Source organism: Cervus canadensis, chromosome 2, assembly GCF_019320065.1.
Source record: "Cervus canadensis isolate Bull #8, Minnesota chromosome 2, ASM1932006v1, whole genome shotgun sequence".
Lineage (NCBI taxonomy): Eukaryota > Metazoa > Chordata > Mammalia > Artiodactyla > Cervidae > Cervus > Cervus canadensis.
In genome coordinates this window covers 79,847,527-79,872,967 of record NC_057387.1, presented here as the reverse complement: position 1 = coordinate 79,872,967, position 25,441 = coordinate 79,847,527, and the positions used below count along the sequence as shown (strand labels likewise).

General features: G+C 39.9%; 1 protein-coding gene across 4 annotated transcripts in view; it reads left to right on the top strand.

The window, feature by feature from the left end:
- The window catches only part of NFIA (nuclear factor I A), a 396,205-nt gene that overhangs the window by 296,571 nt on the left and 74,193 nt on the right, over positions 1-25,441 (top strand). For all 4 annotated transcript variants that reach the window (XM_043461143.1, XM_043461142.1, XM_043461144.1 and 1 more), the window contains exon 7: positions 13,720-13,848. In XM_043461143.1, the coding sequence (XP_043317078.1) occupies positions 13,720-13,848 (129 nt within the window). The remainder of the gene's footprint in view (positions 1-13,719; positions 13,849-25,441) is intronic.

The window sequence follows — 25,441 nt, the reverse complement described above, 5'->3', positions numbered from 1 at the left end:
CTGTGCCTGAATGGAACTTACTCATTTACTTAATTGATATGAAAAGCTTTGCCAAGCATTTACCCTTTATGTCAGATAAGTAATTTTTAATAAAATATTTCCAAGATATGAAGACAGTTAAGAAAACAGCACGGTTTTTAATAATTGCACTCCTAAGTAAACGGATCTATCATTATGTTGTCACAAAGAATGACAGTGAGCAGAAACATCCTGCTAATCCCTCTCTGATAAGTGTTCAGTGTAATTAGACAGACACCATCTTGTCTGTTGAATGTAGCATTCATCAGAAGTGCAACTTTACACAGAATCCTCTTTTCTGATATGTCATTTTGCTTCTGAAAATGACTCATGTAGTTGTGCGCAGCTATTTCCTTTTGATTTTATGTTTTTGTTTGTTTTAGTAGTTTTTAACGATAATGTGGACCTTTTGTATCCACAAAGCTGCATTTGAGGTTAGCAGTTCATTTTGTTTTGCCAACTGTCAGAATCATAAACCTGCTTAAGTATTTTTTAGCTTGATCATTTCAAATGACCTGTTGGTCACTTCAAATGAAATGAAAGTATGACTGAAATGAAGGTATGACTTTTAGCGAGAGGTCTTCTTATGAGGAAGAAGCCAGTTTTCTGCCTTTAATAAGAGCCCCAAAGAGGACATGTTTCCGTGAAAATGTTTAATGTTAAAATGATTAAATATATTGCCCCCTTCCAGCATCCCCAGGCATAGCTTAAAAAAAAAAAAATCCGTTTCCTTTTTCCCTGTGGTTTGTATCCTGAGCTATGAACTACTGCATAGTTATAAAGTGTTATCCACTCAGTTCATTGCATGGCTCTACTTCCCCACTTTCTCAACGACTCAAAGGCCTTTGAAGGCAAAGAATAGGGTTATTGAAGGATGGCAGGCAGATTTCACTAAGTAACATAACAGGTGGAGGTCAAAGTAGTTTATTTGTGGAGATGAACAGAGTGCAGAGATGAAAAATCAAATGCTTTGCCATAATAAGGTTTAGCAAGAAAATGCTGACTACACTAAGCTGAGATTCTAGCTGACAGAACCTTTTCTAGCGTTCATTACTTGATTTCACAGTTCAAGCAATTTGAAGAGACCTAAAATTATATTTCTTTTTTCCCTTATGAAATGTTCACATCAGTTTTCAGATTTTAAATAAAATGATGGGTGCTCTGCTTGTAACCAAGGAACATTAGGACTTAATAGATTCCCAGTGTAGGCATATCCCAAGCATGGAATGTCACAGACTGTGCATCTCTTACAAATTAAATTCTACCAGCAGGCACCTTAAACTCCAAGCTTTCAATCATGTTTTAACTGACAGAGTGAACATATTTTGATAAACACTTAACTCCACATCATCTAAATGAATATTGTGAGTCGAGAAAAGTCTCTAAAAGGTTATTTACCAAGTTTGAGCACTGGCTTACCCTCAGCTTGTTGAAGATAAAGAGGAAAGAGCATTGTTGGTTTTTTTTCCCTTTATGCAATTCATGTATTTGTAGAGTGCATGTGCTTTGCTTTTACAACTTAAAAGAGAGTTAAACATGCTGATAAAATATATCAAAGTAAGATTTATCTGCAGTTCTATAGCAGGACCAAAAAACTAAAAGGTTATTTGGTGGCATATAGACCAAAGCTGTCAAATGGAACTGTGTGCAGTGATGCAACATGTTCTAACTCTGCACTGTCCAATACTGTAAGAGCTAGCCAAATAAGGCCATTGAGCACTTGAAATGTGGCTGTGCTGAGCCACTGAAGTTTTTAATTCATTTAATTTTAATTAATTTAAAAAGTAACCACATGTGGCTAGTAGCTACCATATTGGACAGAGCAGATATAAACCAAACATATGTATGATTGAGTTTTTTACTTTTCATCTGGGTATCTAGATAGAATGAATAAAACATTATGCTATATTGTACTATTTTTTCATGCAAAGAAAATAGTTTAGTTTTCTCAGTAATTTCTTTTTCATTCTCAGTCCTCTGTGAATGTGTGTGAGTGCTCTGTTGAGCCAAAATCAATCCTTCCCTGAATACATGGGAGAGGGTGAGATGGTTAGGGAGAAGATAGGGTGGGTAGGGAATCTCCAACTTGTAACTATATGGAACCTAAAATGCAATAGCTGACTCATTGAAAAAGACCCTGATGCTGGGAAAGATTGAGGGCAGGAGAAGGTGGCAACAGAGGATGAGATGGTTGGATGGCATCACGGACTTAATGAACATGAGTTTGAGCAAACTACAAGAGATAGTGAAGGACCGGGAAGCCTGGCGTGATGCAGTCCATGGGGTCACAAGGAGTCGGACATGAGTGAGCAACTGAACAACAACAAGAACAGAATCCTGACAGTGTGGTATGCGTACTTACCCTGAAAGGAAAGGAAATCTCCTCAAGTCATGAGACTTCATTGTTGGCTCAGGAACCAGATTTTTTTGTATGGCATTTTCCTTGTGTCTATCCTTCACTCTCTCTGGTTGTAAATTTTCACTTAACAAGTGAACATTTGGAATACATTAGAGAACTCATCATTTCTTTTCTCCTGAATCATCCATATAATTTTTAACTCCATTCTCCCATTTTTTTCTAAATTGAAGAAATCACTTGTGTCCAAGCCTTTTAAATTACCTGAACTTCTTTATGATGTGATAATTCTTTGAGGGGTCCTTTCAGCTCATTTTAAATGGTTACGTATAGAATAAGAAGGATACACCTCAGAAGCTGTATTAACTCATTTTATTCTCTCCATCATAAAAATGATTTTAAAAACATTTTTATTCACTGAAAAAGGTTAAAAGTCAAAATAGTCTGAATGTTTTACCTTTTTGTATTGTTGAGTGTGCTAATCATAATAAATTACTTTAGAATGAACCCTAATGGGTTTTACCATTAGGACACAATTCTAGGGTGAATACAGCATCTTGAACTAACTCCTCCTATCGCACAGTATGTGTTGATAGCCACAAAACTGGATGGTCCTTTGACTGTGGGATTAATCTATCCAATCACAGTCTTTATTTAGCATCACAGTTGGAGATGATCTCATATAAAGTCTAGCTGAAATGGCCCTAGAATGGTCCTGTTCTTGCTTGGGGGGCTAGAGACTGGGACAGTGCTCTGCATCGAGAAGCTGAGCGTCTGGGTGTAAATCTGCTGGTGGTAGGTGACTTGCGAAATAGAGTGCGGGTCGTCAGCTTTCGTTTTGTGCTTGAGAAGAGGCACTGCAGTTTATGCCGACAACATTAGTCTGACAGCTATGACTGGTGTATCCATTCCCCACACTTAGACCTGGAGGTAGAAGGGAATCTGAAGACCCGAATGTAGAGAGAACAGTCAGGACGGCAGTTAGCATGTTATTTAGGCTGGAGAAAAATGTTTACGTACCATTAATAAGCTCTGTTTTAAACCAGCCTGTGATCTGTTTGTAGCAGTAATGGAAGCTTTTTTCAGAAGTCGGCGCCTGGGTGAAATAGTACACTGAAGGAGGAAGGGCTTTGGCTAGCTGAGTTGAAATCCTGGCTCCTTCACGTACTAATCTTGTGGCCTCTCACCCTCTCTGGGACTTTGCTTGCTCAGTCATCCTCCCACCAAGACACGGCCTTCTGCCCACCTGCTGGACACTTCCATCAGTAGGCCAGCATGCTTCACTGTCTCCGACTGCTTCCCCCCTTCTCCCTAAAGCTACTACCCTAATTGTCTGCTTCCCTTTACAGACTAACTTCATGAGAGTTGACTATACCGATTGTCCTGCTTCTTCCCTTCCTGTTGATTTTTGCAGGCCATTCTAACCCATCTCGGAGAAGGCAATGGCACCCCACTCCAGTACTCTTGCCTGGAAACTCCCATGGATGGAGGAGCCTGGTAGGCTGCAGTCCATGGGGTCGCGAAGAGCTGGACACGACTGAGCGACTTCATTTTCACTTTTCACTCTCATGCATTGTAGAAGGAAATGGCAACCCGCTCCAGTATTCTTGCCTGGAGAATCCCAGGGTCGGAGGAGCCTGGTAGGCTGCAGTCCATGGGGTCGCACAGAGTCGGACATGACTGAAATGACTTAGCAGCAGCAGCAACACCTAACCCATCTTCCATGCGCCTCACTCTCACAGAGCTCGTTTATTCTCATTATGCTTGACCTCTCAACAGCACTTACCTCTCTCCATCACAACTGTCTCCTTGAAATACTTCTCTTAGTTTCTATAAAACTGCACTTTCCTATCAGTGAAATACCTCTACTTAGTTACCTACTTTGACACCAATGTTAGTAGCTCAGAGGTCTCCCTTGATGTCAAGACTTACTGAATTTTAAATAATTATGTGTGTTAGCCACATACCTTTGATTAAGTGAGGTATTTCTGCATTATCATAAAGACTAGGCTTGGAGTGTATCAGTGACTCTTAAAAGAAGAATTGTGATCCTTTCTGCTAATGTCTGCAGGAGGCTATTGAGAAAACAGGGTGTTGAATAGGGAAGAGGCCTGTTGTATATATTAATGTATATATTTGCTATTTTAGAGCTTAACATATTTGGATCATTATCTATTAGAAGACTTCTAAGTCTGTGTGATATTTTTCTTTTGGAGGTTCTGTGTTAGAATTACTGGTAATATATTCAGTATGTTTAATAAAATCCTAACTGATTCCTACTAAGGCCAAGTAAAACCTTTGGTATATAAGACAAGATGATTCCTAGTACTGTACTTCAGAGTCATTTTAATATTTTGCATACTCTTTTGAAGCTGATAATCACTTTTCTTTGACTATTTTCTTTGGATATCAGAAAGTTAAACTATAACGATATTTTGTTGCCTTAAATAGGACATTGTTTTTATAGTGTACAAGGGAAACTACAGGAGGGAGTGTGATATTTAACAAAATAATACAAGCTTTAGAACCTGAGAGACCTGGGTCAGAATGATCACTTAATGGCTGTATGATCTTTTAATTTTTATTTTATGTTGCAGTGTGGTCAATTAACAATGATGTGCTAGTTACAGGTGTATGGAAAAGAATGGCTGTATGATCTTAAGCAAGTTGCTTGATATCCCTGATACCTGCTTTCTGTGATACTAAGTTATAGGTAGGTAGGATAATAATACCTACCGTTCTGAGATGCAGACGTAAGGATTTGTAAGTACAGGGTACATAGCAAGTACTCTGTCGTTTGTGGTTTTTATTATTCTCAGCCTGGTTTTTGGAAACGATCAATATGTAGGAATTTGATGACATCTTTTTAGCTGCCTCGTGGCTCTCTTGCGACTCCTCGGTGGATGAAGGCTTCTAATAGCCTTTAGGTTTAGTATAATAGTTGTTCTGGTAAAGCAGTAAAGATAGGTTGTTGGGAATTCGATCATGATAGCAAACAGGAGAATGTCTGAAGTCAAACATGAACAACCGAACTTAAGCAGCATTTTGTGGTCCTCTCTAACCGGCTTATATGTTGGATTTTAAAATGAAAGGGCAGAGTTTGTTGGTTTCCAGAGCTTCTCCCAAACAGATTGTGAGTCTAAATGAACAGTATTAAAACTAACCTTTCTTTCCTTTTTTTTTTTCTGCTGAGCCATGTGTCATGTGGGAACTAGTTCCCTGACCAGGGATCAAACCCTTGCCCCCTGCAGTAAGACCACGAAATCTTAACTACTGGACCACTAGGGAAGTCCCCTAACTTTTCTGTTCTCAACTTTAATACTTTGAAGAAAGAAACATATACCAGTTAAATCTTCTCTGACAACTGGAACTACATCACCCAAACTCCAACGACAGACAAGATAAGGTCCTGCTGTCTTGAACAACATTAAACGGGGAAAGTTTCACAGGACAGTTGGATTTTTGACTAAGTACTCTTAACAAATTAAGCATTGACCCTGACTTTTTACCTCCTTTTTAAAATCTAGCATGTTGTTCTATTGTCAGTGGAATAATTATAGGTTATTGCGATCTCTCCTTCTTCTCTCTTTCCCACTAATGTTGTAGCTCCTTGACTCAAAAATATCTCATTTTAGAAGCTTTCTCAAGCAGAAAACAGCATTATTGTACTTTCTTCTCACTCCTGTAGTATTTGCTTCTTGTCACTATAAAATTCTTGGTCGAAGTGTGTGGTAATCTCATGACTCAGGAGAGAGGGGGAGTTATTATTGATTATGATTTTCCCCCTGTGTATTCTTTTTTTATTTCAGGTTGCAGCAAAAAGTTACCCCCCAAAACTCTTGATTTGTTATAGGAGACCTCAAGAATTAATTTGAGTTTCTTCATATCATTTGATCACATTTTATTACTGTTATTTCTTGAAATAATCAGGAGAAAATAGAAATTTTCCAAAGTGTTTGCACCACTAGAAATAACTTTAAGCCTCTTTCCTAAGAAGATGTCTTACCATTTCCTCTGGGTGAGTGTAGGCTAATGGACACATCATTACTAGAACAGATTTATTAAAAATACTGAAAGCTTCTGGATTTATAGAGATTAGTTAGTGCATAGTAGGCATCTTTAATGAGCTTCCCAGGTGGCACTATTGATAAAGAACCCTCTTGCCAATGCAGAGATGTAAGATGTAAGGGTTCAATCCCTGGGTTGGAAGGTCCCCTGGAGGAGGGCATGGAAACCCTCCAGTATCCTTGACTGTAGAGTCCCATAGACAGAGGGGCCTGGCTGGCTACAGTCTATGAGGTCGCAAAGAGCCGGACACGACTGAAATGACTTAGCACCAGGCATCTTTAATATACATATTACTAGGGTCAACAAATCTTATATTTTAATATCATGTTAGTCTGCTAATGCTGTATAACAAATTACCACAAATTTAGCTTAAAGCATCACACATTTATTATCTCACAGTTTCCATGGGTCAAGAGTCAGAGCACTGCTTACCTGGTTCCTTTACTCGGGGACTCACAAGACTGCAATCAGAATTTTGTCCAGGCCAAATTCCTTTCTATAGCTTAGGGTTTTCTCCAGGTGGGCTGGGGCAGGGCGGGGGGGAGGGCGGGGAATGTATTTTTTTTTTAATTGCTTTGCAATGTTGTGTTACTTTCTGCTGTACAATGAAGTGAATCAGTCATATGTATACATCAATCCCTCCCTCTTGAACTTCCCACCCACACTGCCCATTCCACCCTCTCTAGGTCATCACAGAGCCCAGAGCTGAGCTTCCTGTGCTTTATAACAGCTTTCCATTTGCTATCTGTTTTTTACACCTGGTATTTTATATGCATCAATCCCAACACATGATGATTGGCAGAATTCTATTCCTTGCAGCTTTAAGACTAAGGTCCTAGCTTCCTTAAAGCCCTCTGTCAGTCACAGCCCTGCTTGGCCCCTTGAGGTCCCTACAGTTCCTTGCCATGTGGCCCTCTCACAGATCCTTTTACCATGTGGCAGCTTATTTCTTCAAAGTAAGCAGGAGACTCTCTGACTTCTAATCCTTCTTTTGAAGACCTTACCTGAAAAAGTCACGCTCAGTTCAGTTCAGTTCCTCAGTCGTGTCCGACTTTATGTGACCCCATGAGCCGCAGCACACCAGGCTTCCCTGTCCATCACCAACTCCTGGAGTCCACCCAAACCCATGTCCATTGAGTCGGTGATGCCATCCAACCATCTTATCTTCTGTCATCCCTTCTCCTCCTGCTCTCAATCTTTCCCAGTATCAGGGTCTTTTCCAATGAGTCAGCTCTTTGCATCAGGTGGCCAAAGTATTGGAGTTTCAGCTTCAACATCAGTCCTTCCACTGAACACCCAGGACTGATCTCCTTTAGGATGGACTGGTTAGATCTCCTTGCAGTCCAAGGGACTCTCAAGAGTCTTCTCCGACACCACAGTTCAAAAGCATCAATTCTTCGGCACTCAACTTTCTTTATAGTCCAACTTTCACATCCATACATGACCACTGGAAAAACCATAGCCTTGAAGATGTAAAGTGTCTCTGCTTTTTAATATGCTATCTAGGTTGGTCATAACTTTCCTTCCAAGGAGTAAGCGTCTTTTAATTTCTTGGCTGCAGTCACCATCTGCAGTGATTTTGGAGCCCAAAAAAATAAAGTCTGACACTGTTTCCACTGTTTCCCCATCTATTTCCCATGAAGTGATGAGACCAGATGCCATGATCTTAGTTTTCTGAATGTTGAGCTTTAAGCCAACTTTTTCACTCACCTCTTTCACTTTCATCAAGAGGCTCTTTAGTTCTTCTTCACTTTCTGCCATAAGGGTGGTGTCATCTGCATATCTGAGGTTATTGGTATTTCTCCCGGCAATCTTGATTCCAGCTTATGCTTCCTCCAGCCCAGCGTTTCTCATGATGTACTCTGCATATAAGTTAAATAAGCAGGGTGACAACCTACAGCCTTGACGTACTCCTTTTCCTATTTGGAACCAGTCTGTTCCAAATTTGGAACCATGTCCAGTTCTAACTGTTGCTTCCTGACCTGCATACAGGTTTCTCAAGAGGCAGGTCAGGTGGTCTGGTATTCCCATCTCTTGAAGAATTTTCCACAGTTGATTGTGATCCACACAGTCAAAGGCTCACCCAGGATAATAATCCTTTACTAACTCAAAATCATCTGATTAGGGACCTTAATTAAAGTCACAAAGGTTCCTTCTCCCTTGCAATATAACAATTTAATCACAGAATGACATCCGCTTTATTCACAGGTACCAGTCTTATTCAAGGGAAGAGGATTATACAAAGTATGCACCCCAGGGGAACTTTGAGCCTTTCTTAGAATTCTGACTACCACAAGTATTAATGACAATGTTTTTGGCCTATACTTTCACTCTTAACTGCCTCCAGAGAACAGAGTCACTGAAAGATTAGAATTTCATATGTGCTTGCCCATGTCCCCTGAACACTATTTGAAATGACTCAGGTAGCTTAGAAAAATGGCTAAGTGGAGAGAAATTCAGAAAGTCTAGCTGTTAGAAAACCAATGGCAAGCCAAAATGCTTTTTCATTTTCTTTTTTGTTTTTTGTTTTTATAGCATTGTTTTAGTTTCTGCCATGCAACAACACAAATCAGCCATAATTATATTAATACATATATGTCCTTCATCTTGAACCTCCCTTCCCTCTCCCCATCCCACCCCTCTAGGTTGTCACAGAGCACAACCTACTTTCTCATTCGTCACACTCTCTCCCTCCCCAACTGTGTCCACAAGTCCATTCTCTACGTCTGTGTCTCCATTCCTTCCCTGTAAATAAGTCCATCAGTGCTATCTTTCTAGATTCCATATATATGTATTAATATATGATGTTTGTTTTTCTTTCTGACTTACTTCACTCTGTATAACAGGCTCTAGGTTCATCCACTGAATTCAACTCCTATTCTGCTCACCACCACTGGGTTTTTGCAGCAAATCAGTAGGAGGGAATGTCCCATTGAAACAAAATGAAGTGGAGTGAGTTGCTCAGTCATGTCCGACTCTTTGCGACCCCTTGGACTATACAGTCCATGGAATTCTCCAGGGCAGAATATTGGAGTCAGTAGCTGTTCCCTTCTCCAGGAGATCTTCCCAACCCAGGGATTGAACCCAGGTTTTCACCTTGCAAGCATTATGCTAAATTTGTTTCCTATTCTATTCACTTCAGTTCAGTTCAGTCACTCAGTCATGTCCGACTCTTTGTGACCGCATGAACTACAGCACGCCAAGCCTCTGTGTCCATCACCAACTCCCAAAGCCTACCCAAGCTCATGTCCATTGAGTCAGCGATGCCATCCAACCATCTCATCCTCTGTCGTCCCCTTCTCCTACTGCCCTTAATCTTTCCCAGCATCAGGGTCTTTTCCAATGAGCCAGCCCTTCGCATCAGGTGGCCAAAGTATTGGAGTTTCAGCTTCAACATCAGTCCTTCCACTGAACACCCAGGACTGATCTCCTTTAGGATGGACTGGTTGGATCTCCTTGCAGTCCAAGGGACTCTCAAGAGTCTTTTCCAACACCACAGTTCAAAAGCGTCAATTCTTCAGCACTCAGCTTTCTTTATAGTCCAACTCTCACATCCGTACATGATCACTGGAAAAACCATAGCCTTGACTAGACAGACCTTTGTTGACAAAATAATGTCTCTGCTTTTTAATATGCTGTCTAGGTTGGTCATAACTTTCCTTCCAAGAAGTAAGCATCTTTTAATTTCATGGCTGCAGTCACCATCTGCAGTGATTTTGGAGCCCAGAAAAATAAAGTCAGCCACTGTTTCTACTGTTCCCCATCTATTTGCCATGAAGTATGGGACCGGATGCCATGATCTTAGTTTTCTGAATGTTGAGCTTTAAGCCAACTTTTTCACTCTCCTCTTTCACTTTCATCAAGAGGCTTTTTAGTTCTTCTTCACTTTCTGCCATAAGATAAGTGGTGTCATCTGCATATCTGAGGTTGTTGATATTTCTCCCAGCAATCTTGATTCCAGCTTGTGCTTCCTCCAGCCCAGCGTTTCTCATGATGTACTCTGCATATAAGTTAAATAAGCAGGGGGACAATATACAGCCTTGACATACTCCTTTTCCTATTTGGAACCAGTCTGTTGTTCCATGTCCAGCTCTAACTGTTGCTTCCTGACCTGCATACAGGTTTCTCAAGAGGCAGGTCAGGTGGTCTGGTATTCCCATCTCTTGAAGAATTTTCCACAGTTGATTGTGATCCACACAGTCAAAGGCTTTGGCATAGTCAATAAAGCAGAAATAGATGTTTTTCTGGAACTCTCTTGCTTTTTTGATGATCTAGTGGATGTTGACAATTTGATCTCTGGTTCCTCTGCCTTTTCTAAAACCAGCTAGACTTCTTTATTTTTACATATCAAAAGGGATTTTGAAGTAATATTTTGTTTGTTCCAGAGAAATATGTAGCATTACTTTATAATCTTTTTTTAAAAATCTGATACTTCTAAAAAATATATTGAAATGAAAGTTTTGACTCATTAAGAGAAAGCCAATCAGTCGTTCATCTGTGCAGTAATTGTATAACAGTTGTATAGCTATTTGGTAAAAGAAATTTTAACAAGGAGTTTATTTTTAACATAACATACAGAAACCAAATTTGATTTCAGAAAGAAAAGCTAGGATTAATGTTGTCTAGCTTTAAACAGAAATCAGTTGACTCGCATTTTGAAACTTCATTTGGTCAATTAAGTATACAGAGCAAATTAACCAAAACATACATTATGCATATGGAGAAAATATTAAAATATATAATAAGGAAAAGTGCTCAATATGAGTCTTTAAAAATTGAAAACACAAAGCAATTTTGAGATTCATGACAGTCTTGGGGTTCATATTACTTGGCTGTGATAAATTTAGATTATACAGAGTTTGGCTTGTTCTTGTACACACAGTATTTCTTCTCAGTTTAACCCTTTTAAGGAGGATTTGAATTTTGATCATTTTGAATCCATTTACCACCTTCATCATCTTGATGTGTATTATCTAAATATAATTTCCCTCCCCCCTTAAAAAGTGGAACTGGTGGGTTTAAAGCATCTCAGCATTTCTGCCCTATTTAGAATGGCATGGGTCGGAAAACATGAACTTTTCAAAGAAATGACAGCTTTTCCTTGAGTCTAACCGTTTGCTTTCTTTAATAAGATTAGTTTGGATACTGCATTTCATCAATTCCATCATCTGAAAAAAATTCTGCCATCTTAAAAGTTTTGACATTTTCATTTTCTATTCTATTTCTGCTCTATGACACATAGTTCAGGCATTTGGCTGAGTTTAAATCAGTGGACTGGTTGGAAGCCTAAAAATTTGTTTGCACAGAAGAAGTTTGAATGAATTGGGAGATTTGTTTACATTTGAAGCTTTGGATTTCTTTCCTTTTATTTTTAAATTTGAAATCTCTTCTCATGACGATACCTTAGGTTAGGTTACTTGCAGTGAATGTTAATCCAAAATCTCAATTCATCCTAATGATGTTAGGACATTGGCATGGCATGACTTTGGTTAGTGATTCAGCGAGCAAGCAAATATAGCTAAAGTCACTTAGTGACTTGTTTCTAATTCAAGTCACATAGATATTGATCTGGAATGAATCTGATCTTGATTTGTCTAGTTTGTGTGAAAATCACACGTCACTTCATTTTGTTCTTGTGTCTGTCTATGCAAATTTACTTACAGTCTGCAGTTTGTTTCTTTCCTGGGGTCAAAACCCCAAGTTTGGCTCTGTCCAGGCATCTCTTAGTAAAGCCACAGATAAAGCTGAGAACTCTAAAAGTGTTAATAGTTTGCATATCTTTTTGGGCCACTTGGTATGTTCTAGACTGTTTATCAGATAGCCTGAAAATAGAGGCTGGCAAAGCAGGCCTGGTCTCTGTTCCTACAGAATCTGTCGTCACACTTGAAGGTTGTCTTGTAGAATCTCATTAAGGAAATCTGTGGTCAGAAATAAGAACATGTTTAGACATAGACTAGCTAAGTTTCTGAACAGATCTATACTTACAAAGGGCTTAAAATAGTAATGATACTTAGCAACTACTTGATAACAGTTACATGCTAATATCATTATTATTTTTATTATTTATTTTTCCAGGTCACCCAAATAATTCTCTGGCCATAGACAGAGCATAATACACATAAATATATAAGATGAAATGAGATTTGGTTCTTTGACATGAAATCAGACCAATTTTGTACTGCAAATTTAAAAGAGCCCAAATTTGTCCTATGATGTGGAGACTAAGGAATCATTTCTTTTATTTTTACATCCAAGTTTTCATGGTTTTAATTGGCACCCTACCAAACTGATAGATGCCTCTAGTTGTGTGTGTCAGTGTGGTTACTGACAACATTACACATGCAGTAATTACAGGGGACCATTTTTGCATGATTTTCTTCCTAGAGCATTTGCTATGCTGGAAATGCTATGAAAAGCTTAGATTATAGTACAAATACTATTTTTAAAAACAAACTTTTATTATATATTCTTAAAATAAAGTAATATATGTTCGTCATAGAAAAAACAAGCAGAAAAAAGCAGGGATAATCACTCAAATCTGACATGCAAAGAGAACTGCTATTATAGTTGATGCATATTTCTTTGCAGTTCTTTCTCTGTACATAGAAATACATTTTAAAATGGCATCACAGTGTAATATCCCACTTTGTAATGGCTTGCTATGTCTTTATCCCATGTCATTAAATACCTTTCCATTGTCATCATTCTTTTACAATATTATTTGCATTGGCTATGACATCTTTAACCATTTAATTTTTATTTTTTAACTTTTACCTTTTCTTCTTTTCTATTATAAATTATTCACTGGGTGAACAACTGAGTTACCATTGTTGAGGGTTTTTTTAAATGTTAAAATAGCTAAATTGTATAAAATGTGCCTTGGTGCTGAAGTGAAGTAAAGTAACAGGCAAGATGAGATGATTGCATATTACTTCTCATATGCTTCTATAGCCTTCTCTGTGAATGGTCCCAGAGGCCCCTGGCCCAGACTAACAACTTTCAGGAAGCACTGGGAAAGTAGTGTTCCATAATTAGAGAAGATCAGTAGCCCTCAAATGGGCTGTGATTTAGGAGAGTAAGTTAAAATCAACTGTATGCTGACATCAGGGGACCCTTCTGTTACCTGTTTGTTTCTATGACAAATTCAAACCAGTTCAAAATAACTTTTCCAATTGCAGGTAGATTTCTTTTTTTAATTCTTTTAAGTTTGATATTTTAGGTTGCGTAAGCTGTGTTCTGTGATTTAAGTGTGCTTATCCATTCATCCTTCCTGCCAGGAATGCCATCTCCAACCACACTGAAGAAGTCGGAGAAGTCTGGTTTCAGCAGCCCCTCCCCTTCACAGACCTCCTCCCTGGGAACGGCATTCACACAGCATCACCGACCCGTCATCACAGGACCCAGAGGTGAGCTGCTCCGCTGGCATCCTTGATTCTGCTTGGTTCATGACCTTGGAACGAGAGTAGTAAAATGAGAGATGACAAGGACTTCCCCAGAGTAGTCCTGAAGGAAATGAGTGTTCCAGTTTCTTATCCTTGGGGACTGCTTTGGAACTGTAGGGACCCAAGAGATTTGGTATCAAACCCTGATCTTTACCTCTTTCTTTGCTGGTGGGATGTTGCAAAGAGGTGGGAGGTAATTTGAATTAACCAAAATAAAATCTGTCTTAAGGGCTTCCCTGGTGGCTCAGAAGGTAAAGAATCTGCCTGCTATATGGGAGACCTGGGTTCGATCCCTGAGTTGGGAAGATCCTCTGGAGAAGGGAGTGGGTACACACTCCAGTATTCTTGCCTGAAGAATTCCGTGGACAGAGGAGCCTTGTGGGCACAGTCCATGGGGGTCACAAAGAGTTGGACACTAATGAGCGACTAACACTTCCTTATCTTAGAAATTATATGAGAGGGGCACTTGTGTGTCTGTGTGTGTGTGTGTGTGTGTGTTAGGTGAGTTTATTTTTGTGTAATAGCTCATTTTCGTTCTCTCACCCCTGCTGATTCCCCTTTCTTGAAACCTGATTTCAATATGTGACATTTTGCGTCGAGGTTGTTTACATCACCGTGTTGACGAGCCGTCTTCATTCTCTCCTTTTGAAGTGGTAGATAGTTTGTCTGGTTTTCATTGCAATGTTTTCATTATTTTTGTCTCGTGTGCTTTTAAGTTTATTATTAAAATGTGTCCACAAGAAATATGATTTGTATTTCACATTAAAGACAAGCTTTAAACCTCAAGAGAATGTCAGCAAATCACTTAACTTGATCTTGTTGCAAGATGAAAATATTTATTAGTTTGTTTATGAAACTCCCACAGTAGGAGTATGAATAATTGTAACCACGTTTGCTTTCTTCCATCAGATTTTTGTTTAGGTAAGTTTGTGATCTACCAGCTGCTATCATAAAACATCCTAGAAAGTTATGGTCTCTTGTCTACTTTGACATACGCCTGGAGAAACTGGTATTTCTTGCATTAATCTCAATGTGAGTCCCACAAGTCTGAATCCCTTTATGAATACTCTGTGTGCATCTCAGGCAAATAAAGCAGTTTAGAGGGCTGGCCAATGTACATGTGTAGAAATCACCTTGAAGAAAATAAGTATTTTGATTATTATATGAAACAGTGTCTTTATCCACAATTATGAAAGCTCGCTTGCCCCGTCTTTGAAGATCTTGTGATCATTGATGGAACTTTCTTAAGTGTCCTAATTATTTCACTTGTGTGTAAGAGTGAAAAATATGTGCATTTCCCCCCTTAATTTGAAAACCTTACATCTGAATGGGATTATGTGCTCCCAGAATGAATCTCTTTGAATGGGGCAGTGTGTTGATATTATTCTCGTTGTCAGCATTCCTTAAGCATTGAAACTGTGGTGGGAAGTAAGAGATATGAAGATTTAGTCAGAAGATTTTTGGTCTTAGGGAGATAAGGCGTGTATGATTCTCAACTAACTTTTTTTATGATCAGACTGACATGTTCTAAATGCTACATGGATCTTAAAAGCAGAGGTTTCTGTAGGACCTCAGAAGAGGGAACTATGGAGGTTCCTTCATCCATTAACCAAGGATTTACTGAGTGCTTGTCACTGGGCAGACACTGGGAATTCAGTGGTTCCTGTCCTCATAGAGCATATTGTCCAGTACAGAAAAATAAACATTTAGAATATGTTGTGGAATGCATAGTTACTTTTCACTTTATATCACCTAAAGAACCTTCAAAGGGTAGGTATTGTCAAAGTCAAATCTTAAAAGTCACTTAGATGAATGGAGGGCATTCCAAGTGAAGAAAAGACTCCTTGTACACCAGGACAGTAAGGATTAGGAAGCAGCAATGCCAGCAATCAGGGTAGTTTGTTAAGTTGCTTCTTTCCATTTCTACTTATCTTCTGAATTTTTTAATGTCCTCTGCAGTAAAATAGGGATAGTAGTACTGTTGAAGGAATTTTTTTTTCTCCCAACCTCACATTCTTACACAGAAACTAAAATAAAACAATATTTGTAGAGACTCTGAGGGGTATAAGGCAATGTGTGTATGTTATCATTTATTCAGTAAATACTGAATGCTTTCTATATGTCTTGCCTTAAAACTATAGATCTAGAAATTATTCTAGCACTTCCTCATAAGTACCATTATTGGGAGCTTCTTCATGCTAAACAATTAATCACATTTGCTAAAATGATCCACACTGGGTTGAACCGGAGGGGACCTTCTTATTCTACAGAACTGTGAGTTTTGGTCTTCTATTCATACTCACGGAATTGTTTATAAGGAAAAGAGAAAGATGCCCAATTTAAAAATTATGGAAGAATTATGGAATTCCAAAGAATTTTTTCACCAGACTTCAATATGGTTCACAGCATCCTCAGTTCTCCTTTCTGGGAAATCTACTCAGGAACCCATTCTTATTACATCCTGCCCAACTTAGCAGTCTGGTGAAAGGAAGTGGGGTAGTTGGGATGAAATACTTCAGCAGCATCTTTGTTGTCAGCATGACAGAGTTGAGATAGATTAACATAAGACCCTGTTGGGCTAAGACCTTTTTAAAGGTTGATGTTTAGACACTTGTTATTTAAGACATACTTGCTATAGGTATCATATTCCCTCTTACCCTTCTATGAACTGGTTGGAAGGCTAATGCTTGGAATGACATCACATCTGGGACTAAGAGTTGATGTTTTAGGAAAATGAGGCTGGATTTAAAAAAGGAGAGTCTGGCAGAGGGAGCCAGTGTAGAATAAATGTGGTATGTACATTAAGGAGAATTCAACCTCACATCTTCTTTTTATTGGAAGGAGAGGCTTGGCTTCCCTGGTGACTCAGATGGTAAAGAATCCATCTGCAGTGCAGGAGACCAAGGCTCAATCCCTGAATCAGGTAGATCCTCTGGAGAAGGAAATGGCAAGCTCATTCCAGTATTCTTGCATGGAGAACCCCATGGACAGAGGAACCTGGCGGGCTACAGTCCATGGAGTCACAAAGAGACAGACACAACTGAGCGACTAACACTTTCACTTTCTCTTACTATAATCTGAAATGGTAAATCATTAGAGAATCCAGACAGATGATCAGACTTCAAAAAGACAAGGAAGAAGAGAAAGGTGTATCGTTTATGAGGATCCTGGGGCACTGGAGAGGCTGTTAACTGCAGTCTTATTCAGAGTCACATAGCATAGTCACCTCTGGATAGCTGCCTTCCTCTGCTGCCTTCCTTAAAATTTCTCATGGGAATACCTTGACTAGACAAACACCATCAGTAGACAGTAGCTGTGTAATACACCCCAGTGCCCAGGCCAGAGGTAGTATGCTAACAAAGCTACAGAACAGCAAGTCTACCTCAAATTTCAATGAATTCACCACATTCACTGAAAACAAGCAACGGTCCTATTTTTCACTGCAAAAATTAGCTACGTTTGGAAATTTGGTGGCCACCTTTTACACCGGAAACCTCTCTTTGATGATTGCAAAGCTGAGGCAGAAAAAATAGAGCCTTGAGGGGAGTGGATAAGTGCAGAAGCTAGGGTTGAAGGTCGAATGGACTGGTGTTTGAATCCCATTTCCACCACTTTTACCAGCTATGTGAACCTGGCACATAGCTTTGCTTCTCTGAGCCATGGGCTCCTCATCTGTAAATTGAAGATCTAATCTCGACCTCAGAGAATTATATTATCTTAGGAGTAGATGAAATCATCTTCTTACAGGCACGATCAGGTCATGCAAACAGTCAAGTCACCTATTTTCATCAGGGGTTTGAAAGTCTCATGCGGTCATGATGTCCTCCGCCTTTACCTGTCCACACACTGCCCATCCCAAGACCAATTCAGGTACCACTTTCTACCTGAAACCTGCTCAGCTCCAACCAGGCTGCCATCATCTCACGGTCTGCAGACTCTGAGAGCCTCTCACGGCACATTTTCACACTCCCTATACCAACTTGGTCTTACTTTGTCAGTTCATGTACATGTCTTTTTCTTTCTCTAGAACAAAACCTCTGTGAGGAAGGATCTCTAATAAACACTTTTTGGTATCTTCATTGTTTCTCACACCGTGGGTTTTGTGCTCAGACTTTACTTGAATGAATAAAAAGTACGCAAGTTGTGCATAAAAGGTATAGAAGAGATATTCATCCCATTCCTGAAACTGACAGATTCTCACTGCTTCAGAAGGACTAAGGGTGACATATGACAATAGTTTATATGGCACTTCTTTATAAGGAATGTCCAAGATGAGGAAGAACCATGGCCTTTCATCCAAAGAAAGCTTTTGCAAAATTATGAAGTAAGGTTTATTAAAAGCTATGGTGTTTCTTAGTTGATGCTATTTCTAATCTTCTAGTCTAAAATTGGAATCTAATTTTGCAATTTACCTTGTGAAGGTAGAGACATGTGATTTCTTAAAATGAATCCCCTCTCTGATAGTGTCGTTGCTTATGGCTTTGATAAATTATTTAACTTTGTGACCTCAGTTTAGCCATCTGTATCATGGGGAATAATACTTTGCCACCTTGTGGCTCAGATGGTAAAGAATCTGCCTGCAATGTAGGAGGCTCAGGTTTGATACCAGGTTGGAAAGATTCCCTAAAAAAGGGAATGGCTGCCTACTCCAGGATTCTTCCCTAGAGAATTCTATGGACAGAGGAGCCTGGCGTGTTACAGTCCATAGTATCCCAAAGAGTCAGATACGACTGAGTAACTAACATTTATGTAGTTAAAATTAGGTGAAGAGGTTAAAGACTATGGAATGCCCTACTGAGTGAGGAAGAGATTAAGTTTCCGTAAGGGTGTTTGTTATATCATTATACGTTGTTACAGTTACTGTGCACTTTAAACTGAAAGATTGGACTTTCAAAGACTTTCTTTCGGCAGTACTTAAAATTTCAACCATAATAAAGTGTTTGATCATGACAATTCATCTTCTTCATGATAATGAAGACAAATTATTATTATTTTTCTTTTTTCCTCCCTTTGCCTTTCTAAGAGTTGTAGGTTTGCCTGATGATTTAAAAGGGCCTAATTCTTTTTGAGAATTATTTGGAGTACTTATCAGAGATATTTTAGAATTTCTTAAAAGTTGTCTTCTCGAAACTTATGTTTCTGCCTTAAGTCTTTGCTATTTTCAGAAACAAGATAATGGATGATACTTAATTTAAATGCTTAGCACAAGGTAAAGCAACTCTGTGCTTTAGGGATCAAGAGGCAGTAAGGAACCTGCACTGTACGTGTTGTAAAGCAGGGGTTGAGAGTAATTGACAAATAAGCACCAATTGAGCTTTGTCTAGAGCCATAGAATTTCAGAATAGTGCTCTTGGAGTCTTCTGGTTTAATTCTTTTCCTGGATCCCTTAAAAATGTGTTGGGCTGTAAGTAACTGGAAATCTAAAACAAACATGTGGAGTTTCCCTGGTGGCTCAATGATAAAGAATCTGCCTACCAATGCAAGACACATGAGTTCAGTCCCTGATCTGGGAAGATCCCACATGCCCTGGAACAACTAAGTCTATGGGCCACAACTATTGAGCCTTGCTCTAGAGCCCGGGAACCACAGCTACTGAGCCTGCATGCCCTAGAGTGAGTGCTCTGCAACAAGAAAAGCCACCACAATGAGAAGCCCGCATACCGCAGGCTAGCCCACTCACCACAACTAGAGAAATAGTCCTCACAGCAACAAAGACTCAGCACGGCCATAAATAAATAAATAAAATTTAAAAAATAAAAACCAAATATGTGATTCAGAACTGTCATGGTGGCACCTAAGTGCAGTCAAGGATTGAGATTTCTTCTCTTATCCATGCTTTAGTGGATTGTTCTCATCCTCATGCTGCGACCTCATGGTCAGGATGTAGCCACTGCCCTCCTGCCATGCATCTGCGTTCCAAGCATTTTAAAAAAGGGAGCAGACAAGAGCCAAAAGTGCTTGCCAGGTCATTTTGCCACCATTCATAGAAGCTTTCTCAGCATGATCAAAACTATGCCTCTTGATCACCTCTAGCTGCAAGGGAGGCTGGAAAATCTCAGTATTTGACTGAGCACATTGCTGCTCTGTATAAAATTGGGGTTTTATAAGTAGGTAAGTAGGAGAAAAATATTCTGGCTAGCAGTCAACAACATAGTTACCATTACTCAGAGAAATGGGAAATCTGAGTTGGCCAGAGCCAAGACTAGAAATCTAGCCTCCAGTGCTAAGCCTTTTTCAAGCTATTTCTACCTTTTTCTCCACTACTGGGAGAAATCAACTGCATTTATTTCTGTTTTCACAATTTTTATTAGTCAAGGACATGACATAGCCATTTAGATCTTTTGATAAGTATGATACAACTCTTGTTATCACACTGAGGTTTTTTTGTAATTGCAGTCATAAACAGATCATTTGACCTTTTTTTATGAGCCCGTGAATCCTTACTACTGGTAAATGCAGGGTTTCTGGTAGGTGCGAGTCATTTCAAAGGTAGCTTTTGAGGTCACTTTGACTTTTTTTTTAATATTGAAATTAGTGTGCAGACTCCCATTACTGTCTAGGGGCCTGTTAACTTTTCCACAAATATTTATCAAGCACTTACAGGGTACAAGGTGCTCTGCTACTTGCTGAATAGAGTGGGGAATAAAGCTTGGATTCTGGCCTCAACTTGCTTACTTCCTAGTAGATGGCAGACAAGAAAGCCAGCCTTGTGATGGGTACTCCCAGGGTGCTGCCAAGATCAGGGTCCACCTGATAGAACTACTGTGGCAGTTGACACTGGGCAAGTCCAAACAAGTGTGACTTACCCTCTCTCAAAGAGAGTACCTCCTAGTTGTAAGGAGGCAGCAACAGCAAACAACTGTGCTTTTAGACAACTAAGTACTGAGGAATCCAGACACACAAAATGTGAGCAAATGGTCAAAGCCCCACTTCATTATGGGTCAAAACACACACACACACACACGAAGGGATTTTAGAAGTCAGATTGCCCTGATTTTGAAGACATGTGCAATATGTATTAAAACAGTATAAGCCTAAGATACATTGTGCAGCTTTCAAAGAATCCTGCCAGTTTCTGTTCAGACATTTTCATGCTCTATAAACATCACTAAATTCAGGATCCTCGTGGCCCAATCAAGAATCTTGCCTTTAATGATGAGACATGTGAGGGTATGAAGTCAATAGTATCTCCCAGTTTGGCTAAAGATAATGCACTGTAGAGGTCACCAGGAAAGGTTGGAAGACTGGAGATTCATAGACAATAATAGAGAAGGAAGGAAGGAGAGGAATAGTGGGAAGGCTCAGTTATCACTAGATGGCAGGGCCATTAGAAAGGGACCACATCTTTATTCTTCCTCCCAAGATACTGTATCTCTCAGCCTCGTGGATGGCGTTAGCAAAGCACTTAGTAGGTATTTGTTGAATGAGCACATAGATTTGATTGACAGCAAACAGAAAGTTTGGAAATAACAGGTAATTCTTTCCATCCTCCATGTGTGATAATAATACCATTTTCAAATGCATGTATTTCATGGCATTTAGGGAGATGCCCAGCTTAGTGAATAAGTGCTTGATATACACTTGTTGTTGTTGTTTAGTCACTGTCTTGTCTGACCCTCTGTGACCCTATAAACTGAACATGCCAGGCTCCTCTGTCCTCCACTATCAGTCCCTGAGTTTGCTTAAATTCTTGTCCTTTGAGTCAGTGATGCTATCTAACCATCTCATCCTCTGCCGACCCCTTCTCTGTTTGCCTTTAATCTTTCCCAGCATCAGGGTCTTTTCCAGTGAGTCAGAAAGTGGCCAAAGTATTGGGCTTCAGCAACAGTCCTTCCAATGAATGTTCAGGACTGATTTCCTTTAAGATTGACTGGTTTGATCTCCCTGCTATCCCAGGGACTCTTCAAGAGTCTTCTCCAACACCACAATTGGAAAGTATCAATTCTTCGATGCTCAGCCTTCTTTATGGTTCAACTCTCACATCCATACATTTACTCAGTTTTAATTAAGAGCTTCTATTTTCATGGACATTAAGAGAAATGCTGAGCTCAGAATGATTTGATCCTCTTTTTATGGAATATTTGCTGTGGTATTATAAATGTTTCTGCTCAAATGAAGGACCCTAAAGAACGAAGAAGTCTCTGATGCTCCATCGCTCTTGTGACCTTGGCATCCTTCCTTGGCATGTGCCCCCTACCTAAGCAGTTGTTTCATTTAGCTTTCTTGTATGATATCAGCAGACTCCTTTGCCTCTTAGGAAATCTTTTTAACTTAGTTGTAGAACACGCTAGTGCTCCTTTCAGTGGAGCTGAATTTAATTTGTCTCTCCTGGTTTAGTGCAATTGAATCATCTCAGGAAAATGAGAAGCAATTAAGTACCTGTTGCTAACAAGGTGCTGAAATAATCTGCCAACAGATGCAAAGTGTTTATTTATTATTGGAGTATGTCATTTGAAAAAACATTACGTTGTCTTTCGACAATCAGAATTGCCAGAATTGACTTTCAAATGCAGGCATCACAGACCTAACAAGTACCACCTTTGAGGAGCACTGAAAAGAGAATAAGAGGGCTTATGAACACTGGGCAAGGTTAGCTCAAGTGCTGGTGCCCGGCCTAATGGGAACCGTTGCTGATGGGATTTGAAGGAACTGGATGGTAAAGAGGAAAAGCAGCTTTTTAGCAAAGGCCCTTTAAGTCCCAGTTCAGGAAATTATTAAATTCATTAGCCAGATACTTACAGCCAGCTATTACTACCCAGCCAAAGGAAAAAACAGTGCCAGCAAATGTTTTAAAACTACAACTAAACAAAAGTCAGGAAGCGTGTAATTAAAACTGTACCTTTATTGTATTGTAAAGAGTTTCACTGTGACATGGAAAATATTTAAAGGAGAAGGCTGTTTAGCTAATTTGTCTGCAAGTGAACTGCTTAGTGGAGAAGTACCCTAAATTAACTGTAAGGCCACCCACCGAGCGAGCCTCATAAAGGGCCGTGGCTGCTCAGCTTGGTTTTGTGTAACCGTTCAATAATTACTAGATAAATGCATAACTAAAAGCTCTATTACACTAATAATTTGTACTGAGATAGATGTGTGGGACACCCTGCTGGGTTAATTTGTCATCCCTGCAGCAAACTTCTAAAGAGAGCCCTTCTGCAGTGCTATCTGTTAATATGTGGTCCCAAGGAGGACAGGTTAGAGCAGTAAGACCAATTGGCTCCTTAATCTCTTAAAGAGGCAAAATGCACCCCCGCCCCCACCCCCGCCCCGGGTGAGTGCCTGAGAGAAGAATAGGGTGATTGGTGGTTAACCACGTGGACCCAGATTGAAACACACTTGGACAAAAGGAGCTGCTCTCCCTTGGAATTTCTTGCCCCTTTCTCTCTTCATCTCTCCCTCGCTCTCTTCCACCCCCACCTCCTCGTCCCCCAACCATAAATCCACACATATAGACACAGTGAAGGCACTGGTTCTGGGCAAGGTTTCTTTGAAATCATGTCATTGATAAGACTTCTGGGTACTGCTTGCACTGTAAATCATATAACCGGATAAATCCCGATCAGATCTTTCTATTTGAGCTTAATATAATGTTAATTTTATGTTTAGATTCATTCTTTATTTTTCTTTTTTCAGAGTAGAATAAAAAGTCAGTATTGGACTTGTATCTCCCTTTTATGTGGAATGTTTGCTTCTATCACCCACACTCACACACTTGCTGTTTTAAATATGAAGCTCGCATTTAAGCTTTAATGCAGGGATTTCAACCTCCCCGATTGACAGAACCAATAAATCATGTTAAAGTTAAGTGAATTACTGTAGCATGGAACTGTAGCTTTAACAATGTTTATGTAGTATCAGCTTATCATCCACGTAGGCAAAGCGGAGTGAGCACTGATACTCGAAATGGGAAGGCACAGGCCTGTCGATGTGGCTGCGGTATCACTCGGAGTCACCCGTTTCATGCCACATCCTATGTGTTGTTGAAACAAGTGGATTCAATCACTCACGTGACTGGATGGCTTTTTAAACTGTGTATTTCCACGGTAAATTTTACCTTTGCCATTTCTTGGTTTTAAGTGGCAGTTACTTCCTCTCCACCCCAAACGATTCATTTTTCCTATGTACAAAACACATGTGAGGAACACCAGAGTGGACAGGTTGTAGAACAGTAATAAGGGACCTATAAGGCAAATATTGTGAAAGGAAATAAACAATTTGACCTCTGAAAAATAATTCATATGGGAGCAGAAGACTGCAATGAAAAGCACCTGGGCTGTGGAGTCAGACAGAATAGAATTCAAATGCTGCCCAGCCACTCAGGATCTGCACAGGCTTGTGCCAATCCCCTGGCCTCTGCTGGCCTCTGTTTTCCCACCTGTGTGAAACGTTAAGGTGTTAATAGGAGGAGGAAGTGAAATGACATATGGAAAGGGCCACGTATGTGATTCAGTCAGTTCAGTCGCTCAGTCGTGTCTGACTCTTTGTGACCCCATGAACCACAGCATGCCAGGCCTCCCTGTCCATCACCAACTCCTGGAGTTCACCCAAATCCATGTCCATTGAGTTGGTGATGCCATCCAACCATCTCATCCTCTGTCATCCCCTTCTCCTCCTGCCCTCAATCTTTCCCAGCATCAGGGTCTTTTCCAATGAGTCAGCTCTTTGCATCAGATGGCCAAAGTATTGGAGTTTCAGCTTCAACCTCAGTCCTTCCACTGAACACCCAGGACTGATCTTCTTTAGGATGGACTGGTTAGATCTCCTTGCAGTCCAAGAGACTCTCAAGAGTCTTCTCCAACACCACAGTTCAAAAGCATCAATTCTTTGGCGATCAGCTTTTTTTATAGTCCAACTTTCATACATCCATACATGACCACTGGAAAAACCATAGCCTTGACTAGATGGACCTTTGTTGGCAAAGTAATGTCTCTGCTTTTGAATATGCTGTCTAGGTTGGTCATAACTTCCCTTCCAAGGAGCAAGCATCTTTTAATTTCATGGCTGCAGTCACCATCTGCAGTGATTTTGGAGCCCAGAAAAATAAAGTCAGCCACTGTTTCCACTGTTTCCCCATTTATTTGCCATGAAGTGATGGGACCGGATGCCATGATCTTAGTTTTCTGAATGTTGAGCTTTAAGCCAACTTTTTCACTCTCCTCTTTCACTTTCATCAAGAGGACTAGTATGTTACTAAATGTTAGCTGTCTCAGATTCCCCCCATCCCCATATCTTTTGCTGTCTTTTTATGTGGTTATCTTGAAAGGATTCTCTGTTCTCTCATTCCTCACTCCTCAGCTCCAGCTTTCTCTTTTATCTGCTTCTGTGAGTCCAGAAGGTGTGTGTATTTCTCCTCACTGAGAGGAGCCCCTGGAAGAGATGGGGCCTCAGGGACATGAGCCAGCCCATCACTCTTGTTTGGTTGGAAGAACAGGCCAGTGAACCCCCCACCATGATGACTCTAGCCCACAGCCATGGTGACAACTTCACTTTGACTTGTCTTCATTCAGGCATTCATTCTTGCTAAGGGATAAACACCACTGTTATTTACACAAGTCAAATC